The sequence below is a fragment of the Mesoplodon densirostris genome, chromosome 2 (genome assembly GCF_025265405.1).
Source record: "Mesoplodon densirostris isolate mMesDen1 chromosome 2, mMesDen1 primary haplotype, whole genome shotgun sequence".
In the NCBI taxonomy this organism is placed as follows: Eukaryota; Metazoa; Chordata; class Mammalia; order Artiodactyla; family Ziphiidae; genus Mesoplodon; species Mesoplodon densirostris.
In genome coordinates, this window is record NC_082662.1 from 76,462,615 (window position 1) to 76,480,813 (window position 18,199).

At 41.5% G+C, this 18,199-nt stretch overlaps 1 protein-coding gene across 1 annotated transcript in view; it reads right to left on the reverse strand.

Annotated features, from left to right (window-relative positions):
* The window catches only part of LPAR3 (lysophosphatidic acid receptor 3), a 59,204-nt gene that overhangs the window by 39,532 nt on the left and 1,473 nt on the right, over positions 1 to 18,199 (reverse strand). The window contains exon 2 of the mRNA XM_060085042.1: positions 10,123 to 10,879. Coding sequence (XP_059941025.1) covers positions 10,123 to 10,858 — 736 coding nt within the window. The 5' untranslated portion in view covers positions 10,859 to 10,879. The remainder of the gene's footprint in view (positions 1 to 10,122; positions 10,880 to 18,199) is intronic.

Sequence of the window (18,199 nt, forward strand, 5' to 3'; positions counted from 1 at the left end):
GATATTGATTTCCTAGGTAATGGGATCTTTCCTTCTCGCACTCTGCAGAGCTATGATACCAGTCTGGCGAGGAGGGAGAAAGAGCAGGTACCTGGACTACAGCAAGAGGAAGGGCTGCCCACCTGGTATACCCCCACCAATACTGCCTGGTTTGCCCACCCTTTATCCCAGCTTCCATGTTGACCCCTAGGTCTGTGACAGGCTATGATTCCAGCAAACACCCTTAACTCCTAATTCCTCCCCAAAATGTTTGCTTTAGCTACACAATGAATGCAGTCCCCAGTGGAAATTTTAAAAGTACAAATAATGTTAACACGGATTTGGTAAAAATTCTACCATGGATCAACATATACCATGCTATTCCAGGTGTTAAGTTAGTCAGGTGATGTGACAGGTAACAACTACATTCTCCTTCGGCAGAAGTCAAGGCCCTGAGAGAGGGCATGACTGAGTTCTGGAACTCTAACCCTTCCAGGAGGCTGGGTGCAGGAGAGTTGGATGTAGTTGGGTAATGAAACTTCTCTGTTAAGTGAAATAAGTCAGACAGAGAAAGACAAATGCTGTACACACCACATATATGTGGAATCTTTAAAAAAAAAAAACAAAACAAAAGGCTGAGTTCACAGAAATGAAACAGAATGGTGGGTACCAGAGGCAGGGGGAGGAGGAATGAGAGATGTAGGTCAAAGGTACAAATTTTCAGTTAGAAGAAGTGTACGTTCTGAGGATCTAACGTATAGCATGATGACTGTAGTTAATAATACAGTACTGTATACTTGAAAGTTTCTGAGAGCGTCTCTTAAGCATTCTCACCACAAAAAAAGGAACAGTTAACTATGTGACAGATGAAATGTGTTAATTATCTTGATCTTGGTAATCGTTCCGCAATGTGTATGTCTATCAAATCATCATGTTGTATACTTTAAAAATATACAATTATATTTGACAATTATTCCTCAATAAAGTTGGGGGAAAAAAAACAAAGAGGTAGAACTTGAGAAGTGTTCCTGTACCTTGTACTCAGGAAATATTCAATAATTGTTCCGGCTGAAGAGGAAGGTTTCAGGTTTCTAAAAAATGAAAAACCAGAGAAAACCAGTTCTGAAGGAGGGAGTGTGATAGGGAAATAAAAGAAGCTGAATGGATTTAGATTAAAAGAACTGAAGGGGTATACAGAGGCAACAGAAGCAGGAAGAAGGCAGAGCAGTGATTACACTGGAAACGACGACAAAGATCTGGTAAAATGACTTTTGAAGTGACTGCAAAGGAAGGCATCTGAAACAGTAAAGCGGGAAAAAAAATAAAAGAACCAAAAGCCAGACTCGAGATAACAAAGGGCTACATACAGCAGAGGCAGAAGGGGAGGAACAGACTCCTAAAAATGTGGGGTTAAGAAAAGATATCAAGAAGTGCAGACAATTTGAAAAGGTGGGATGGAGAGGCATACAGTGATGGATTGTTTTTTAATTTGAAACTATTTTCCCTCTAACATCAGACGTTGAGGTTTTCTCAATCACCACGTTCCCCCTCAGAATGGAGGGGTCTGTCACACTGTATTGTTGGGGGCAGCACCTGGGGAGTGATTACATTTTTGTCCTCATTCATCTACAGCTTGCCTGGAAGCAAAGGTCCCTCCCCCAAAGGCCCCTGCTGCAATGACATGAAGCCCAGAGGAAAAGCGTCTGCCACAAAGGTGCTCCTTTGATTAGCTGTTTTCAAGACAAAAGTACAAACACCCCTGGACAAAACATACTGTGTAGTGGTGCCTGGGTGGCTTGACTCTGAAAAGAGTTAGTCATTCTGATATGACTGCACAGCAACAAGCAAACTCTTGAGTGCCAAAAATCTGATCGTTTCACTCAGCATTTCTTAAAGCAAAGCTTTAACTTTTTTTTTTTTTTAACAGATATTTGATTACAAAGGCATGCAAGGCAGCAAACATTGAAAGCAGGCTTCTGTGATGTAGAAGCCACTACAAGGTCACAGAAGCTAAAAACAAATGTTTCAGAATTCCTGGGGACCGTAGTTAGTTTCTCTTCACTCCTGGTTTCTGTGTGTGTGCATGTGTACGTGTGTGTGTGTGTGTGTGTGTGTGTGTTCCCAATTCTTTTCAGACAAAGGGCACATTTCCCAATCCTAGTAAAGGTGGTAACAGTACTTGGTTAACTAGGAATCCTGGTAGGATTCATTAGCAAGATGGGGACAGTTTCTCATGAGGAATGTTTTATAGATCCACACACAAGATGTTGGTGCTATATTACAGGATTCTTATTAAGCTAACATTTGATGGTCAGGGTCTCACTTATCATGTTTTATTCATAAATGTTGCAAAAGCAAAATGAATTATTAATGCAAAGATCATTTGGCAGAGATAGGAATCATTAACAGAATTTCACCGGCACTGGGGGCGGTGGGGGTGGGGTGGGGTGGTGATAGAAGATGGTTTACAGGGACTAGCAATGCAAGCACAGAGCTTTTCAGATCTGTGGTGACCGTGTTTTCAGATTGGCCTGGGTCTCCAGGAACTGAAGTGGTGCCATTTGTCTGCTGTCGGATAGCCTTTGCAAAGCACATCCAGTTAGCTTCCTCCTGGCTACTTGTCCACAATACAAAACCTGCCATTATGATGGTGCCAACAGTAGGTCCCTAGTCCCCCCTCCACAGTACCTGCGACATTACTGGGGAAACAAGAGCACTCTGCTTGAATACAGGGCAAGGCTCTTCAGATTACCGAACTCTTCTTAGTACTTACTATGTAAATTGTTTAGTACCTTCTATGTGTCAAGCACTACACTAGGTATTTTATGTGCATTGTCTCATTGTATCCATAAAAACTTGCCATGCCAGGGCTACTGATATTATCCCCATTTTACAGATGGGGAAACTAAGTCACAGGGAGGTCAGGTGAATTGCTCAGGGTCATGCGACTTGGAAGCTGCAAAGCCAGGATTTAAATCTGGTTCCCTCCCTATTCCAAAGCCACTGCTCTTGCCATCTACTTTAATGAACATGAAGTTTGAAGAATGTGGAGCTGTCATTCCCTGGGAGATGTCGTCATAACTGTCACCAAGCTGCAGAATCTTTAAAACATATCAAGAGCTGGGCTTCCCTGGTGGCGCAGTGGTTGAGAGTCCGCCTGCCGATGCAGGGGACGCGGGTTCGTGACCCGGTCCGGGAGGATCCCACGTGCCGCGGAGCGGCTGGGCCCGTGAGCCGTGGCCGCTGGGCCTGCGCGTCCGGAGCCTGTGCTCCGCAGTGGGAGAGGCCACAGCAGTGAGAGGCCCGCGTACCTCAAAAAAAAAAAAAAAAAAATCAAGAGCAAGGTAAACATCGAGAGATCAAGTACCTTTACTGAAATAAACTTAACTAGAAATTAAGGGAGATACAAGTTATAAACGTCATTACGTGGGTAGATGTTGTTCTAGCCCTATCACTTTCAAGAGGCTGCTAATTAACCTTGAAAAATTGGTTCCTGGAGCCAATCTGCTTGGATTTGAATCTCAGCTCTGCTACTAATCTTGGGCAAGACACTGAACCTCTCTGGGCCTCAGTTTCTTGGTAAAAATAACAGAACCTCCCTCATAGGGTTGTCATGGAGATTAAATGCAATAAAACGTGTCTCAGAAACCATGTATTGCACACAGTGAATATTAACTATTATTATTTTTTCCAGTATGGGTCTATGGGGAAGATGCTTAAGTCCATCCGAGTTTCCTCATCTATTAAACAGATCTGCAGAGAGTTGTTATGAGGGTTAAATGAAAGAAAATCCTAAAAGCGTGTAAGATGCAGACCCCCTCATAGTAAGCAATCAAAAAATGTTCGTTTGTTTTCCTCTTCCCAAGATAGACCTCAGTTTCCCACCCTATGAAATGGGATACCCACTCACTCCCCTCATGCCATTGTTTACCTCACAGGCATGTCACAGCCAGAGCCTGCCAAAGGTCAGACTGCACATGAGGAAACCTGGGTTCTACTTTTATTTCCAGCTTTTGAAAAGCCACTCCTCTAAACCTTGGTTTCCTCACTTATTCCTTCTGTGATAACCTCAACAAGTGTGTTCCAGACAGCGTGCTACACGTTAGATATGCAAAGGTAGATAAATAAGGTACAGACCTCAACTTCAAAGAATGTACACCCTAGTTCAAGATAAAGGCATGTAAACAAATGAAGTACACTGACTGAGGTATGGACAAGATAGAGAGTGGCCCAAAGGAGGTAGGATCAGATTCATCTAGGCAAGATTCAGAGAAGATAAGCCCTTGAGTTGAATCTTACAAGACGAATGCAAGTTTCCCAGGCAAAACAAGAGGAAAGGTATTCCAGCTGAAGCAAAGGCCTAGCAATGCAAAGTGAAAAACTGTAAAAAATTACTTATAGCTGAGTAGAGGGTGCATTTAGGGGAGTAGGAAGAAAATAGGATAATGCTATCTTCCCCACTTAACCGTACAGAATTTCCATGAGACCAAATGAGAATAATGTATTAAAACACTGAAAAAGACATAGTGTCGCAGAAATGTCATGTATGATTGTTAGTAGTACTCTAGCAAGGCTTATATGGCACTAAATTTTCACCCATTTCCTAGCATGAGAACTCCTGGTACTGTTTCTTCTCTTACCACCACTTTGTCTCCCTCCCCTCTCCCCTGAGAGAAGGCAAGGTGGATTCAGCATTGATTGGAGTGGAGAAGTAGAAGGGAGAAATAAAAAATTCCAGCTCTTTGTTTCAATGACCACAAACATTTTCAAAGTCCCTTAACTGTAATGTTGCCCATATTTTTGAAATGCTCTATCCTTATTGGCCAGAAAAGTAACCTGGACCCTAAGACCATGGTTTTTCAAATGTTCTTCACTATAACCCATACCAAAAAAAAATAATAATAAATATATATATATATATATATATATACACACACACCATAATCCAGTCTCACACATGCACAAACATTATGAAATACACTTATACCTACTATATGCAATGCACTCTGATATTTTCTCTTCTTTCCTACTTTATGTCATTTTTTAGAAGTGTCAGTTACAATCTCCTAATTGAGTTCACTACTTGCCAGTAGGTCACAACTTGCAATTTGAAAATCACCATCCTAAGAGACAGGAAGGTTTATGAAAGATTTCAAAAGTATGGTTCACAAATCTTTGAATCTTTCTTTTCTTTTGCATTTCAAGATACTGCAGAATAAAAGAAAGCCCAGCCCATTTCCTGGAAAATAAAACATCCATGTGTGCACAGTTCACATAGTATGTTGTTTGACAATAAATAAGAGGTTTCCACATGGGGTTTGGGGTTGCTGTGGCTGATTAGGCTGGCTGACAAGTAAGATTTCAAAATACAGGAGTGTCTCTTAGGCAGGGCCTTGGTGCCCTGTGGAAAGTAGGATCATATGTCTCCAATGTCTTTTCGATGAGAACATTCAACAAGCAACTGGTGGTGCAGTGGTTGGGAGTCTGCCTGCCAAAGCAGGGGACATGGGTTCGAGCCCTGGTCCAGGAAGATCCCACATGCCTCGGAGCAGCTGGGCCTGTGCGCCACAGCTGCTGAGCCTGAGCTCTGGAGCCCGTGAGCCACAGCTGCTAAGCCCGTGTGCTGCAACGGCTGAGGCCCGCACTCCTGGATCCCGTGCTCCGCAACGAGAGAGGCCACCGCAATGGGAGGCCTGCCCACCGCAGCAAAAAGTGGCCCCAGCTTGCCGCAACTGGAGAAAGCCCGCATGCAGCAACGAAGACCCAATGCAGCCAATAAATAAATAAATAAATAAATAAATAAAATAAATAAGCAACTTCTTTCATGTAAAGGGCCCATCACACATTATAACCCAGAAGTGAGCAGCATTCTGCCTCAGGTCTGCTGAAATGGGAACACAAGGCCTAGATGCCTTTCCAGTCACACACAGATTTAAAATCCACACCGCCATCGTCACTACCACCACCTCCCTCATCCAGGAGGTGCTCCCCATCCGGCTCTATATGCTTTTTGTGTTCAACCAAAATCCTAAAGCCACAAAGAAACACAAAGGTCATCTGGTCTACCCCTCTCCTTCCAAAGAGGATGGCCAACTAAACTTTTCTGGCTCATAGCTGAGTTATTTCCCCTTGTACATCAACATGCATCTGAGTTCCATGGGGCCTTCCTTGTGTTACTGCAAAAGCTTTACATGTCTCTGCCATCACACTTCTGATTATAATGTTTCTCCTACATAGAATTCTTTTCCTCCTGCCAATACAAATCCCACCCATCCTTCCAGATCACACCTCAAGCTCCCTAAGAAGCCTTCCCCAAACTCTACAGCCCCTAATTATCCATTCTTCCTTCTCTGAAATGAGATTAAGCTCACTGAATACATGCAGCCCTTTGCCTCTTAGATGCTATTTAACAGACAGTTGATATATATTTATTGATTAACTTTCTAAGACTTAAAAGAAGTTACATATATAAGAAACTTTAATCTTAAATTAGCCTTTCCTACAAAATATATATCAAGGAGTAAACAGAAAGGTTTAGCATTTTATCATGAAGTTTTTAAAATCAGGTAATCATTAATGAAGTAAGTATTAAGCTATTAATTTCCATATACTCAGAACCAATGACTACAGTGATGGTAGGTCCTGCCAGTCCTGTTGATTTTTCTAATGCATATACTATCATATGAGAGACACCTGTATTAGGCAACCAAATTCTTACATGTACCAGATAGAGCAACTAAGGGGCTTCCTTCCTAAGGAACATCATGAAAGATGCTCTCATGGAAGGGGACTCTGTGCTTTGATACACAGTCAATCCACAAACTCTGTGTTGGCTTTGGCTACTTACTGTCATGGTAGGATTACTGAATTTCATAACTTGGAAAGAATTTAAAGTTTACCTATTCAACCTCAGATGAGGAAATTTAACCAAGAAAAGGTGAGCTAATGTGCTTCAGATCACCCCTGTAGAAAATCACAGAGGTGGGGCTAAAACCCAAATCTGTTATCTGAAGAAGTCAGGAGCTGGAAGCCTAAAAACCTCATACCACCTAGCTCTTCGGTTTCATTTCCCCTGTCCCCAGACTTCTTGTCTTCCACCAGATCCCTCTGTCTCACCACTGAGGAACTTCCTCAGGTCCTCCACACCAAACTGTCTTCCTGATGTTAACCAATTCCCCAATGTTGTTTCATCTTGATGCCCTGACTTCTCTTAACCTACTCGGCAATTTCACTGTTTCTTCTGGTTTTGCCCTTATCCAACACCACACCCGCCCAAACCACACAGCTCTTTTATTTTAAGCCCTTCCATACATTCCAAAGTTACATATGACACTGAAGCTGGTGATCATGATGACCATCTCACAAAAAGTCCTACCTAGGATGACAGAAGTTTTTTTTGCCATCTCGTGCTGTATATAATATAGAACATGATGGAAAAAAGTTTTCTCTTTAATTAGGCAGGTAGTTTCTCAAGATACATAGCCAAGCAAATGTTTATGCTTTCAAGTTAAGCAGGGAAAGTAGCAGAGTTGCTGACACTACCAATAAGTACCAAAAACATCAATAGCTCTAGCTCAAGAGTGGAAAAATGGATTAATGTGACTACTCTTTTTCTTACTGTTGTCTATGTTCTTGTCAAGACACTAAAAGGAGAATGAGGTGGTCAAAGCAGAAGACAGGACAAAGAGGAGGCCAGTAAAATGTCCAAATAAAGCAAAACTAGCTACAGAGTGTAGCTAGCAAAACTAGCTACAGAGTGTGGTAATAAACATGTGGACTCCAAAGGCCAACTGGTCAGTCTTGCTTCCACCATTAATAACAAGTGACCTTGGGCATACTGCTTAAACTCTCCACTCAGTTTCTTCATCTGGTAGGGGGGTGACAGTAGCACCTATCTCACAGGGTTGCCATGGGAATTAAATAAGTTAATATCTGTAAAACACTTAGGACAATGCTTGACACATATTAAACCCTACATAAATATTTGTTAATGAAAATAAATCCTCAGTTTCAAATTATTTTAACTATCACACTATGTGTCTGCTGACCTCCAAATCTTATTAGCAGTTTCAGGACCTACAGACATCATGATGGCTCCCATACCACACCATATATACCCTGCATCCTCTATTATGAATTGTTTCCCAAGAATTCATTTTATAGTTCCTTCACATTGGGAATTAAAAGGAATATAGTCCTGGCTCTCTCTCAATAATGGTCCCCATGGCTGCAGCCACCACACATGGTGAGAAAATGACCTCTCTAACGTAGAACACAAGGCCTGTGAAGCCACAAAAGTTCTTGTTTGCTCACATATCACAAATTCTACCTGTAACCCGGGACTGGAATTGGGGCACAACTGGCTACCTGCCATAGAGAAAACAAAATAAAGGGAAAGTTCTTTGCCCCCAAAGTGTCTTCTTGGTCCAGGGCTCACAGTGGAGAGCAAAACTCCTCAGAGCTGTTTAAACTCTGTCTTAAAGACTCTCCTCCCTCCGTTTCTTCATTTCCTCCTCATCAGGCTCTTGGCTACACTAGTTTTGATCTTCTCAAGGTCACCAAACAACTACCACTCTGCTAAGACTACATCTGACTCCACCTCTGAGGAGTATTAACATTGCTGATACACCCTTTCCTTCTCACAGCTTCCAGGCCACCGTATTCTCCTGGGTTTTCAGGCTTCTCCTTTTCCCAGGCTCTTGTGACGTTGCTCCCTGCCTTCCCACCCTCCCTACGTTGGAGTACCCCAGGGCTTGCTCCTCGGTCCTCTTCTCTCTTCCATCCACACTCACCTCCATGGTGGGCTCATCCAGTCTTGTGGTTTAAAATACCATATTTGTCCCCAAACGACTCTCAAATATAGATCTCCAGCCCAGACCTAAATCCTCAACTCTTGATTCAATAGGATCAGTTCAATAGGAGAAATTCAATTCACTGTCTAATAAAATCCTAAGCTTAGCTAGTCCAAAACCAGACTCCCAACCTTCCCCCCTAATCTCCTCTTCTGTCTTCCGCATCTCCACAAATGACGTGCTCCACTCTCCCCTCCTCCCCCCACCTTTCTTCATACCTTACTGCTCAGCAAATCCTATTGACTCTACCATGTATAAAAATTCAGAATGCAACCTTGTTGCATCACCTCTAGACTGCCCTCTGGTCCTAGTCATTACCATCTCTCTTGAGTACTGAAATACTCTCTTAAGCAGTTCTCTGTTTTTACCCTTGCCCCACTACAGTACTTCCTCAAAACAGCAGCCAGAGAGATGCCATTAAAATTCAAGTCATGGGAAGCAGCTGCATAGCACAGGGAGATCAGCTCAGTGCTTTGTGACCACCTAGAGGGGTGTGATAGGGAGGGTGGGAGGGAGGGAGACGCAAGAGGGAAGAGATATGGGGATATATGTATATGTATAACTGATTCACTTTGTTATAAAGCAGAAACTAGCACACCATTGTAAAGCAATTATACTCCAATAAAGATGTTAAAAAAAAATTCAAGTCAGATCACGTCACTCCCTCGTTCAAAACCTTCCAATGTCTTCTCCTCCTCTCCCTCAGAAAAGCAAAGGCTTTGTGATTAACTGTGCAGCCTGACTGAATCTGAGTCACTCCACCTATACCACCTCAACTCTCTGACCTCATCACCTCCCACCCTCCCTCCACTCCACTCCAGCCACACTGGCCCCCTTGCTGTTCAGCCTCCAACGCTCACTGCATCTGCTGCCTGGAACACCCTTCCCCCCACACCCACATGGTTCACTCCCTCATCACTTTCCCATCTTGGCTCAAACGTCGCCTGCTAGGTGAAGCTGTCCCTCACAACACTTTTTAAAATTGCAAACTATACCTGCTTAGCGCACTCCTTATCTCTCTTCCCTGCTTTATTTTTCCCCATTAGACCACTCAACATCTTATTTTACAAATTTTATAATAAAATGTACTGTAAAATTATTTTGTTTGTCCCCATTAGAATACTTATATTGTCTTCCCCTATTAGAGTATAAGCTCCAGACAGGTGAGGGTTTCAGTCTGTTCATGTTCACTGCTGCATTCCTACTACCTAGTAAGTGCCTTGTATACAGCAGGTGTTCAACAAATATTTGCTGAATGAAGGGGAATAATGGCTGACTTGGTTCCTCTTACCTAAGACAGTCATCACCGTCTTCATTAGCTTCATGGGTGTCCTCCGGTGGCTGATGGATCCACTTGTGTGCGGAGATAAGACGTTGGTTTTCCTCTTTACGTACATGTAGATCCGCAGGTACACCACGACCATAATGAAGAAGGCCATGAGGTTGGACACAGTCCAGAAAATGAGGTAACTCCTGCTATAAATGGGGGCCAGGGAAGAGCAGGCAGAGATGTCACAGAGGCAATTCCAGCCCAGTGTGGGGACAGCCCCCATAAAGATGGCAATGGCCCAGATGAGCAAGATGAGCAGCGTCACTCTCTTTTTGGTCAGGTTGCTGTGGACTCGCATCCTCATGATTGACATGTGCCTCTCCACGGCAATAACAAACAAATTGGTCAGGGAGGCTGTTAAGCTAGTGTCCAGAAGCCCCTGGCGGAGAAACCAGCGGTTGACAGTCAGAGTTTTTGAAACTGGGCCAGTGTTAAACATCAGGTATACATAGGCAATTCCAGCAAAGAAATCTGCAGCAGCTAGGTTAGCCAACAGGTAGTAGAAGGGGAAATGAAACTTTCTGTTTTTGATTACTGCTGCGATGACCAGAGAATTAGAAAAAAAGATAAACAGGCAGAAAAATGTTCCAACACACAAAACAATTACAAGCTTCGTTCCTGTCCACTCATTGGCAGTGTCAGTGTTGCTCCTATTATAAAAAAAGTCCATCTGCTTATCATAGTAACACTCATTCATTGTGGAGAAGAACTGAACATCCTAGAAAGAAATTTAAAGAAACAAATATCACTCTTTGGAAAAATCAATCACTAAACCACCAATTGCCATTGCTAAGCCCCTTGTTCTAGTCAACTCCTGTTCATCCTTCAAATCTCAGTGTAAATGTCCTTTGCTCCAGGACCCTGGCCCCCGACCACCTATCACAGCATTTATCTCATATCAGTCATCGTTGTCTGTTTCCCAGTTTAGGCGCAAGCACAGTGAGGGAGGGTCTGTGTCTATTTTGTTCACCATGACAACCCCAGGACCCATCTGCCCTGGCTGCCTCAAGACAGGTATTTGCTGAATGGTTGGCTGGCTGGTTGGCTGAATGAATGAATGGTCATGGAGGCAGTAATAGGTCAAATATTCTGAGCCTTGCAATAATCCCCCCCCACACTGGTAACAATTATAGCCTAGCATGTTAAGGCTTCTCCTGGTGGTTTCCAGCTCATTTCTTATTTATAGGTTCTGTTCATTAATCAAGGGCAGGTTGGTAATGCCAGGCACATTCTTGCCCAGATAACAGGTGTTGAGTTACTCTTCACAGGACCAAATGGCTTCCCCAAGAGATTAATTTTCTACCACTTCTGATTCCAATCCTGATTCTCCTTTTGCCATCTTTTAGTTTCAAACTACAATGACAATACTTGTTAAGCATGTGGTGCAGGGCTGGCCACTTTGGCCTCAATCTTCCTTCCTTACCTTTTTGTTCACTTCTTTCTTATTCTCCTAATCCAAATTGTACCAGTGTGAGTTTGCATATTGGATTTTCCACCTCAATCACTTCAAGTTAGTTTCCTTCCCTGGGCTCTCTTCAATACTGATGGTAGTAGAAGACCAGGCCTCCATGGGTAAGACTAGGATCTGGAGTCCAAGGGTGTGAGAACACTCCTGCCAAGGAGGGGCAAGTCCTCCAGACACATGTCTGAAAGTAGACCCCAAAATGGGGTATCAAACAGACAGGCAAGACACTAATCTCGGGACTAGATCTCTTGCAGCCCAAAAGTGAGGGATTCTGGCCAAGGAGGGGCTGGGCAAGGAGTCAAACAATGCCCATCCATCTATGCTTATTAGCAAGACCAGGTGTTCTGCCTCACGGTAGTCTGGCTATAACCATGAAGTGTCCAATCAATGGAGACTGGGGTTGAAGGCCAGAAAATCTAGCTTCTGGGGAGAATGACCACGGGCTCTCTCTCAAGAAACAAGGCTACAACTTTTTTGCTGGAAAGCTGGAGATCCAGAAGGCCCAGGCACTGAGCAGTCCACTGGTGGGAATGAAGTGGCTCTAAGAGTAAAAGCTTACTAGAAATCCCCAGCTCTTTAGGCTCTTATAAATTCTACAGTCCAATACCACATCCAGAATCAGGATAAGTGGATCAAATATCAGCTTGAAATAGTACAAAATAGAAATTTATCATAGACAGTCTTCTTTTCATATATTTATATTTTAATGGTATAATGATATTTTTAATGAATTAGATATATGCATCCCTGCTGTAAATAATGAAAGGTAAAATATCATTTTATATGCTTAAAATAAACAAAATGGGAGTGGTCTCAAGAGACAAATGGTTCTAGTGCCTTTCAATTACAAGGAAGGGGGATTCAATTTTAATAAGGACAAAACAAAGATACAGCAGGGCAATATATCTACACTACATCATGATCATTTTCCCAAATTAAAACTATAGATCTACATGATAATTTTAATAGCTTCATAATATTCCAGTTTGAATATACCACACTTTACTTAACTAATCCCTAACTGTTGCATATTTATGTTGTTTCCAATATTTCACTTTTACAAGCAAGGCTACATTCTTATGCATTAGTCTTTACACACTTGGCCAATTATTTCCTTAGGATTAATCTATGGATTTCAAGTTGATGAAGTAAAGAATATAAATTTATTTAAAGGTTTCTGATACATGTTGTTGAACTGCCCTTGAGACAGATCATATTTCTAATCCCACCAGCACATATAGGAGTTGAATAGCAGATACTAATCTAGTGAAATTCAATTTTAATATCCAAGGGGAAGATGTAGCTTTCAACAGTACTGAAAGTACACAGAAATTCAGGACAAAAAAATCCAAAAACCACATAAGAAATTTTAATGATCATGTGTCTTCTTATGTATGCAATTTTTTTAAATAAATAAATTTATTTATTTATTTTGGGCTGTGTTCGGTCTTCGTTGCTGCGCGCAGGCTTTCTCTGGTTGCAGCGAGCGGGGGCTACTCTTCATTGCAGTGTGCGGTCTTCTCACTGCAGTGGCTTCTCTTGTTGCGGAGCATGGGCTCTAGGTTTGCAGGTTTCAGTAGTTGCAGCACGTAGGCTCAGTAACTGTGGCTCATCGGCTCTAGAGCACAGGCTCAGTAGCAACGGCACACGGGCTTGGTTGCTCCGCGGCATGTGGTATCTTCCCGGACCAGGGCTCGAACCCATGTCCCCTGCACTGGTAGGTGGATTCTTAACCACTGCGCCACCAGGGAAGTCCCTATGTATGCAATTATTATGTGTCCTACCACGAATGAAAAATCCTTTTTATTTTGCTACATGCTTTAGATAGCTAAGAGAAGCACATTTCTAATTTTAAAATTATATTATTCTTGATTAACTCATCAGTTTAATCAAGATTAAATTGTCGGGCTTCCCTGGTGGCGCAGTGGTTGAGAGTCCGCCTGCTGATGCAGAGGACACGGGTTCGTGCCCTGGTTTGGGAAGATCCCACATGCTGCAGAGCGGCTGGGCCCGTGAGCCACGGCCGCTGAGCCTGCACGTCCAGAGCCTGTGCTCCGCAACGGGAGAGGCCACAACAGTGAGAGGCCCGCGTACCGCAAAAAAAAAAAAAAAAAAAAAAAAAGATTGAATTGTCAGAAAGATGTAGGAATTAACATACTACCAAAAAACTTTAAATTTTCCTAATTTCCTTTTTTTTCTTTAAACATCTTTATTGGAGTATAATTGCTTTACAATGGTGTGCTAGCTTCTGCTTTATAACAAAGTGAATCAGCTATACATATACATATATCTCCATATCTCTTCCCTCTTGTGTCTCCCTCCCTCCCACCCTCCCTATCCCACCCCTCTAGGTGGTCACAAAGCACCGAGCTGATCTCCCTGTGCTATGCGGCTGCTCCCCACTAGCTATCAGTTTTAAATTTGGTAGTGTATATATGCCCATGCCGCTCTCTCACTTTGTCCCAGCTTACCCTTCCCCCTCCCCATGTCCTCAAGTCCATTCTCTAGTAGGTCTGCATCTTTATTCCCGTCCTGCCCCTAGGTTCTTCATGGCCTTTTTTTTTTTTTTTTTTTAGATTCCATATATATGTGTTAGCATATGGTATTTGTTTTTCTCTTTCTGACTTACTTCACTCTGTGTGACAGACTCTAGGTCCATCTACCTCACTACACATAACTCAATTTCGTTCCATTTCATGGCTGAGTAATATTCCATTGTATATATGTGCCACATCTTCTTTATCCATTCATCTGTTGATGGACACTTAGGTTGCTTCCATGTCCTGGCTATTGTAAATAGAGTTGCAATGAATATTTGGTACATGACTCTTTTTGAATTATGGTTTTCTCAGGGTATATGCCCAGTAGTGGGATTGCTGGGTCATATGGTAGTTCTATTTTTACTTTTTTAAGGAACCTCCATACTGTTCTCCATAGTGGCTGTACCAATTCACATTCCCACCAACAGTGCAAGAGGGTTCCCTTTTCTCCACACCCTCTCCAGCATTTATTGTTTCTAGATTTTTTGATGATGGCCATTCTGACTGGTGTGAGATGATATATCATTGTAGCTTTGATTTGCATTTCTCTAATGATTAATGATGTGGAGCATTCTTTCGTGTGTTTTTTGGCAATCTGTATATCTTCTTTGGAGAAATGTCTATTTAGGTCTTCTGCCCATTTTTGGATCGGGTTGTTTGTTTTTTGATATTGAGCTGCATGAGCTGCTTGTACACTTTGGAGATTAATCCTTTGTCAGTTGCTTCATTTGCAAATATTTTCTCCCATTCTGAGGGTTGTCTTTTTGTCTTGTTTATGGATCCTAATTTCCTTTTAAAGGGGTCTTAACATTTATTTTGGTTCATAAATTTGGTTGAATTTGTAATCAGATGATGCCCTAAAGCCTCAATGATTCTTACTTCAAAAATCTTCAAGTTCAGGTTTCCCCCATCAAAACCAAAATGGCATGTTCTTTGACATATTTTAGCAAAATTCGTCCTGAGAATGAGAAGCAGTTTTGTCTTACAAAGTTGAAAACCACAGGAAAACCATGATTAACCAGAACTCCCACCACACAGTTCCTTACCTCCAAGCCTCGAATTCTACTTTCGGGAGAAATAGACAATGAGAATATAAAAGGTTCATGTAGGGAATTGATGAAAAAGATTCCACAGGATGGAATATTATACAGCCATTGAAAACCATGTTTACTATGAAGTTGTAGTAATATGAGGAAAAGCATATGCCATTATTTTAATTATAAATATATATGTATATATACAGATATTTATGTATACATACATATATAACATACATATAAACACACACAAATGTGCTTGTGTTTGTATGTCTTAACTATTTTTAAAAGATATAGAAAGAAAATAAGGAAAAAAACTCAAAGTGTAAATAGTTAATTAAGAATGGTAGAATTGCGGGTCATTTTTTTAAAATTCTTTCCAGTTTTTTCTATGTTCCACATTTTCTGTAATAAATAAATAAATAGACTTTTAAATGCTAGTCTACAAATTCTGTCTTAGGAGCACATATCCTACTTAATCTACCTTTCTTTGACAACTACGACGATGAAAAATCAAAATTAATGCTCAAAGGAAAAGCCTCAAGGATTCACTTATGTTCGTTATTACTACTCTTAGCAGCATAGTGCACTTTAGTATTTTCCAGTGTTAACGAAAATAAAATGGTTTTCTACTTAAAACTTCATGTAACTACAAAACCTTATATGCTGACAACTGACCAAATCAAGACGTCACTTTCCCCAACTCTCTTATAAAACATTTCCTAACACAATTGCCCCAGAGCTGCAAATATGAATAACTAGAAGTTTCTGAATTAGTACTTTTGATTTTTTCTCTCTGCCATATGCTCTCAAGCTTGTTGACAGTTCCCAGTACATATTAACTACAGATTACCGTATTCTCTTAGGTGGAAATTACCAGAAACTTTAGTGAGCTTATAACAAATTATCGACATAGTTTCTTGACCTCTCTCAAACCTTAAAGTATGATTCTATTATCTAAGCCTAAACAGCCCCTCCACAGAGATACCCCTCTCTGACCAATCGAAAGTAACCCCCAGGTCTCGCTATCAGAGAGCCTTGTTTTCTCTACCAGCTGTGATGTATTTTTTTTGTGTGTGTTTGCCTTTATTATTTACCCCCCACTGCTAGACCATTTTGCTCCAGGAGAGCAGGGACCTTGCCTTTTATGCTCATGTCTATAGCATCAGCATGTGTGGAAGGAAAAAAATGAATCTGCACCCGACACTATCTCTTCCCCCACTAAAATGAAGAGGTTCAGTTAAATGCCTTTGATGACTTACACATCACCCATTAAATATGCCAATTAGAGAACTTCACTAATTAACTATGTGTTCTTGGGTTAGTTACTTAATATCTTGACTTCATTATTACTATTTTTAATTGCTAATATTTGAGTGATTACTTTGTGCCTGGTGTTGGACTAAGCATTTTATGTAGGTCATCTCATTTAATCCTCCCCACAGTGATGTAGATACTACTAGCATATCCATTTTGCAGGTGAGGAAACTGAAGCAACCTCGCCTGAGGTTGCACAACTAGTAAGTGGAAGATCCTGGCTTCTCTTCAGGCAGCTATGCTCCCAGGCTTGTGTGCTTCTCTACAACACTACATTTTCTCTCCACAGACAAATGAAACACCAGACAGAACAAGAACTATAGTCATACTTAACAACAACTATGGGATTACCAAAATAGACTGATCCCATCAAATCACGTTCAAAGACTGTCTTGCACTATAAAAAAAAGTTGGGCATTGTAAATACACTTCGGGTTTTTTATTTTGTTTTAAAAGCCCTGAGAAGTACAGAAAAATGAAAATATGTTTTCAAATTTTACAGTAAGCAGGGCACACAATACAATTTCAAGACTAACGTTGCTAAACTTTAATTCTGCCAAATCGCAAGCTTTTCTTTTTCTTTTTCTTTTTCTTTTTCTTTTTTTATACTTAAGGTTTAGAGGGTTTGAATAGTTCTGACCCAGAAACAAAAGATGTTAAACTTTGGAGGTATTACCACAACTTCAAACTTCAGTAATTTAAGACTTCATAAAATGATGGTTTAGAAAGTCTATATGTGGAATCCAAATGAAAACTTCAGGAGCAAAGCTTTCATTTAGACTCTCCCAAACTTGATTCTCTGAAAAACTGTCCAGCCAGCCCATAATGTGGAAACAATTACGAAAATTAAGACATGTGAAAACCACTCAAGCAGCTTATTTCGAGCTACATCTTATGAGACAAGTTACTGCTGGCCTTTTAGTTGACTTTCAATAACACTTTCTTTTTCCCCTTAGGACAAAACAGGGTACATCGAAACAAGATCATTTGGTGCTGTGCACATTTTCTTTTCCTGTGGTCTACAAATGTAGAACTATCCTCCCCACTCTGGAAACTCCAGCCAGATGGGAGTTGGAGATTAGGTTAGTTGGTACGCTAGCGGCCAGAAAAGAGACCACTCCTTCTAAGCAATCACGTTTGCTCACTGAATTCTTTTAATAATTCATGTTAATGGCAAAATTAGGATAGTATGGGAGATTTAAATCCACATATGATCCTTGAGGTTCATTCTAGCCATTAGTTTCAAGGCCCTTAAACTGCTGCTCCTGCCAGAAGCCTCTTCCCCGAGATACCTTCAGGGCTCACTTTGCCACCTCATTCCAGCTTAAATGTCATTTCACCAGATTCTCTTCCCTGCCCCTTTGTAAAAAAAGCACCTCACCCAAACCCCTGCCCTCAGGGCACTATCGCCCTTTCCTCTGCTTTATTTTTTTTACAGCATTTCTCACTACCTGACACCATCTGCTTGGGGTTATGGTCTGCCCCCCACCCCCACCCCGTGTGCTTAGGAAGTCAGGGACTTTGTGGTGGAACAATGCCCAGCACACAGCAGGCACTCAGTAAATACTAGTTAAATGTAGAATTAAATTAAGTATCCTTGGACACACGTGCCCCCTACCCAAACTGAGCATTATTACTTTCTTCTACTGCTGCATACTCTCTAATTTGGGTCTCAGAAC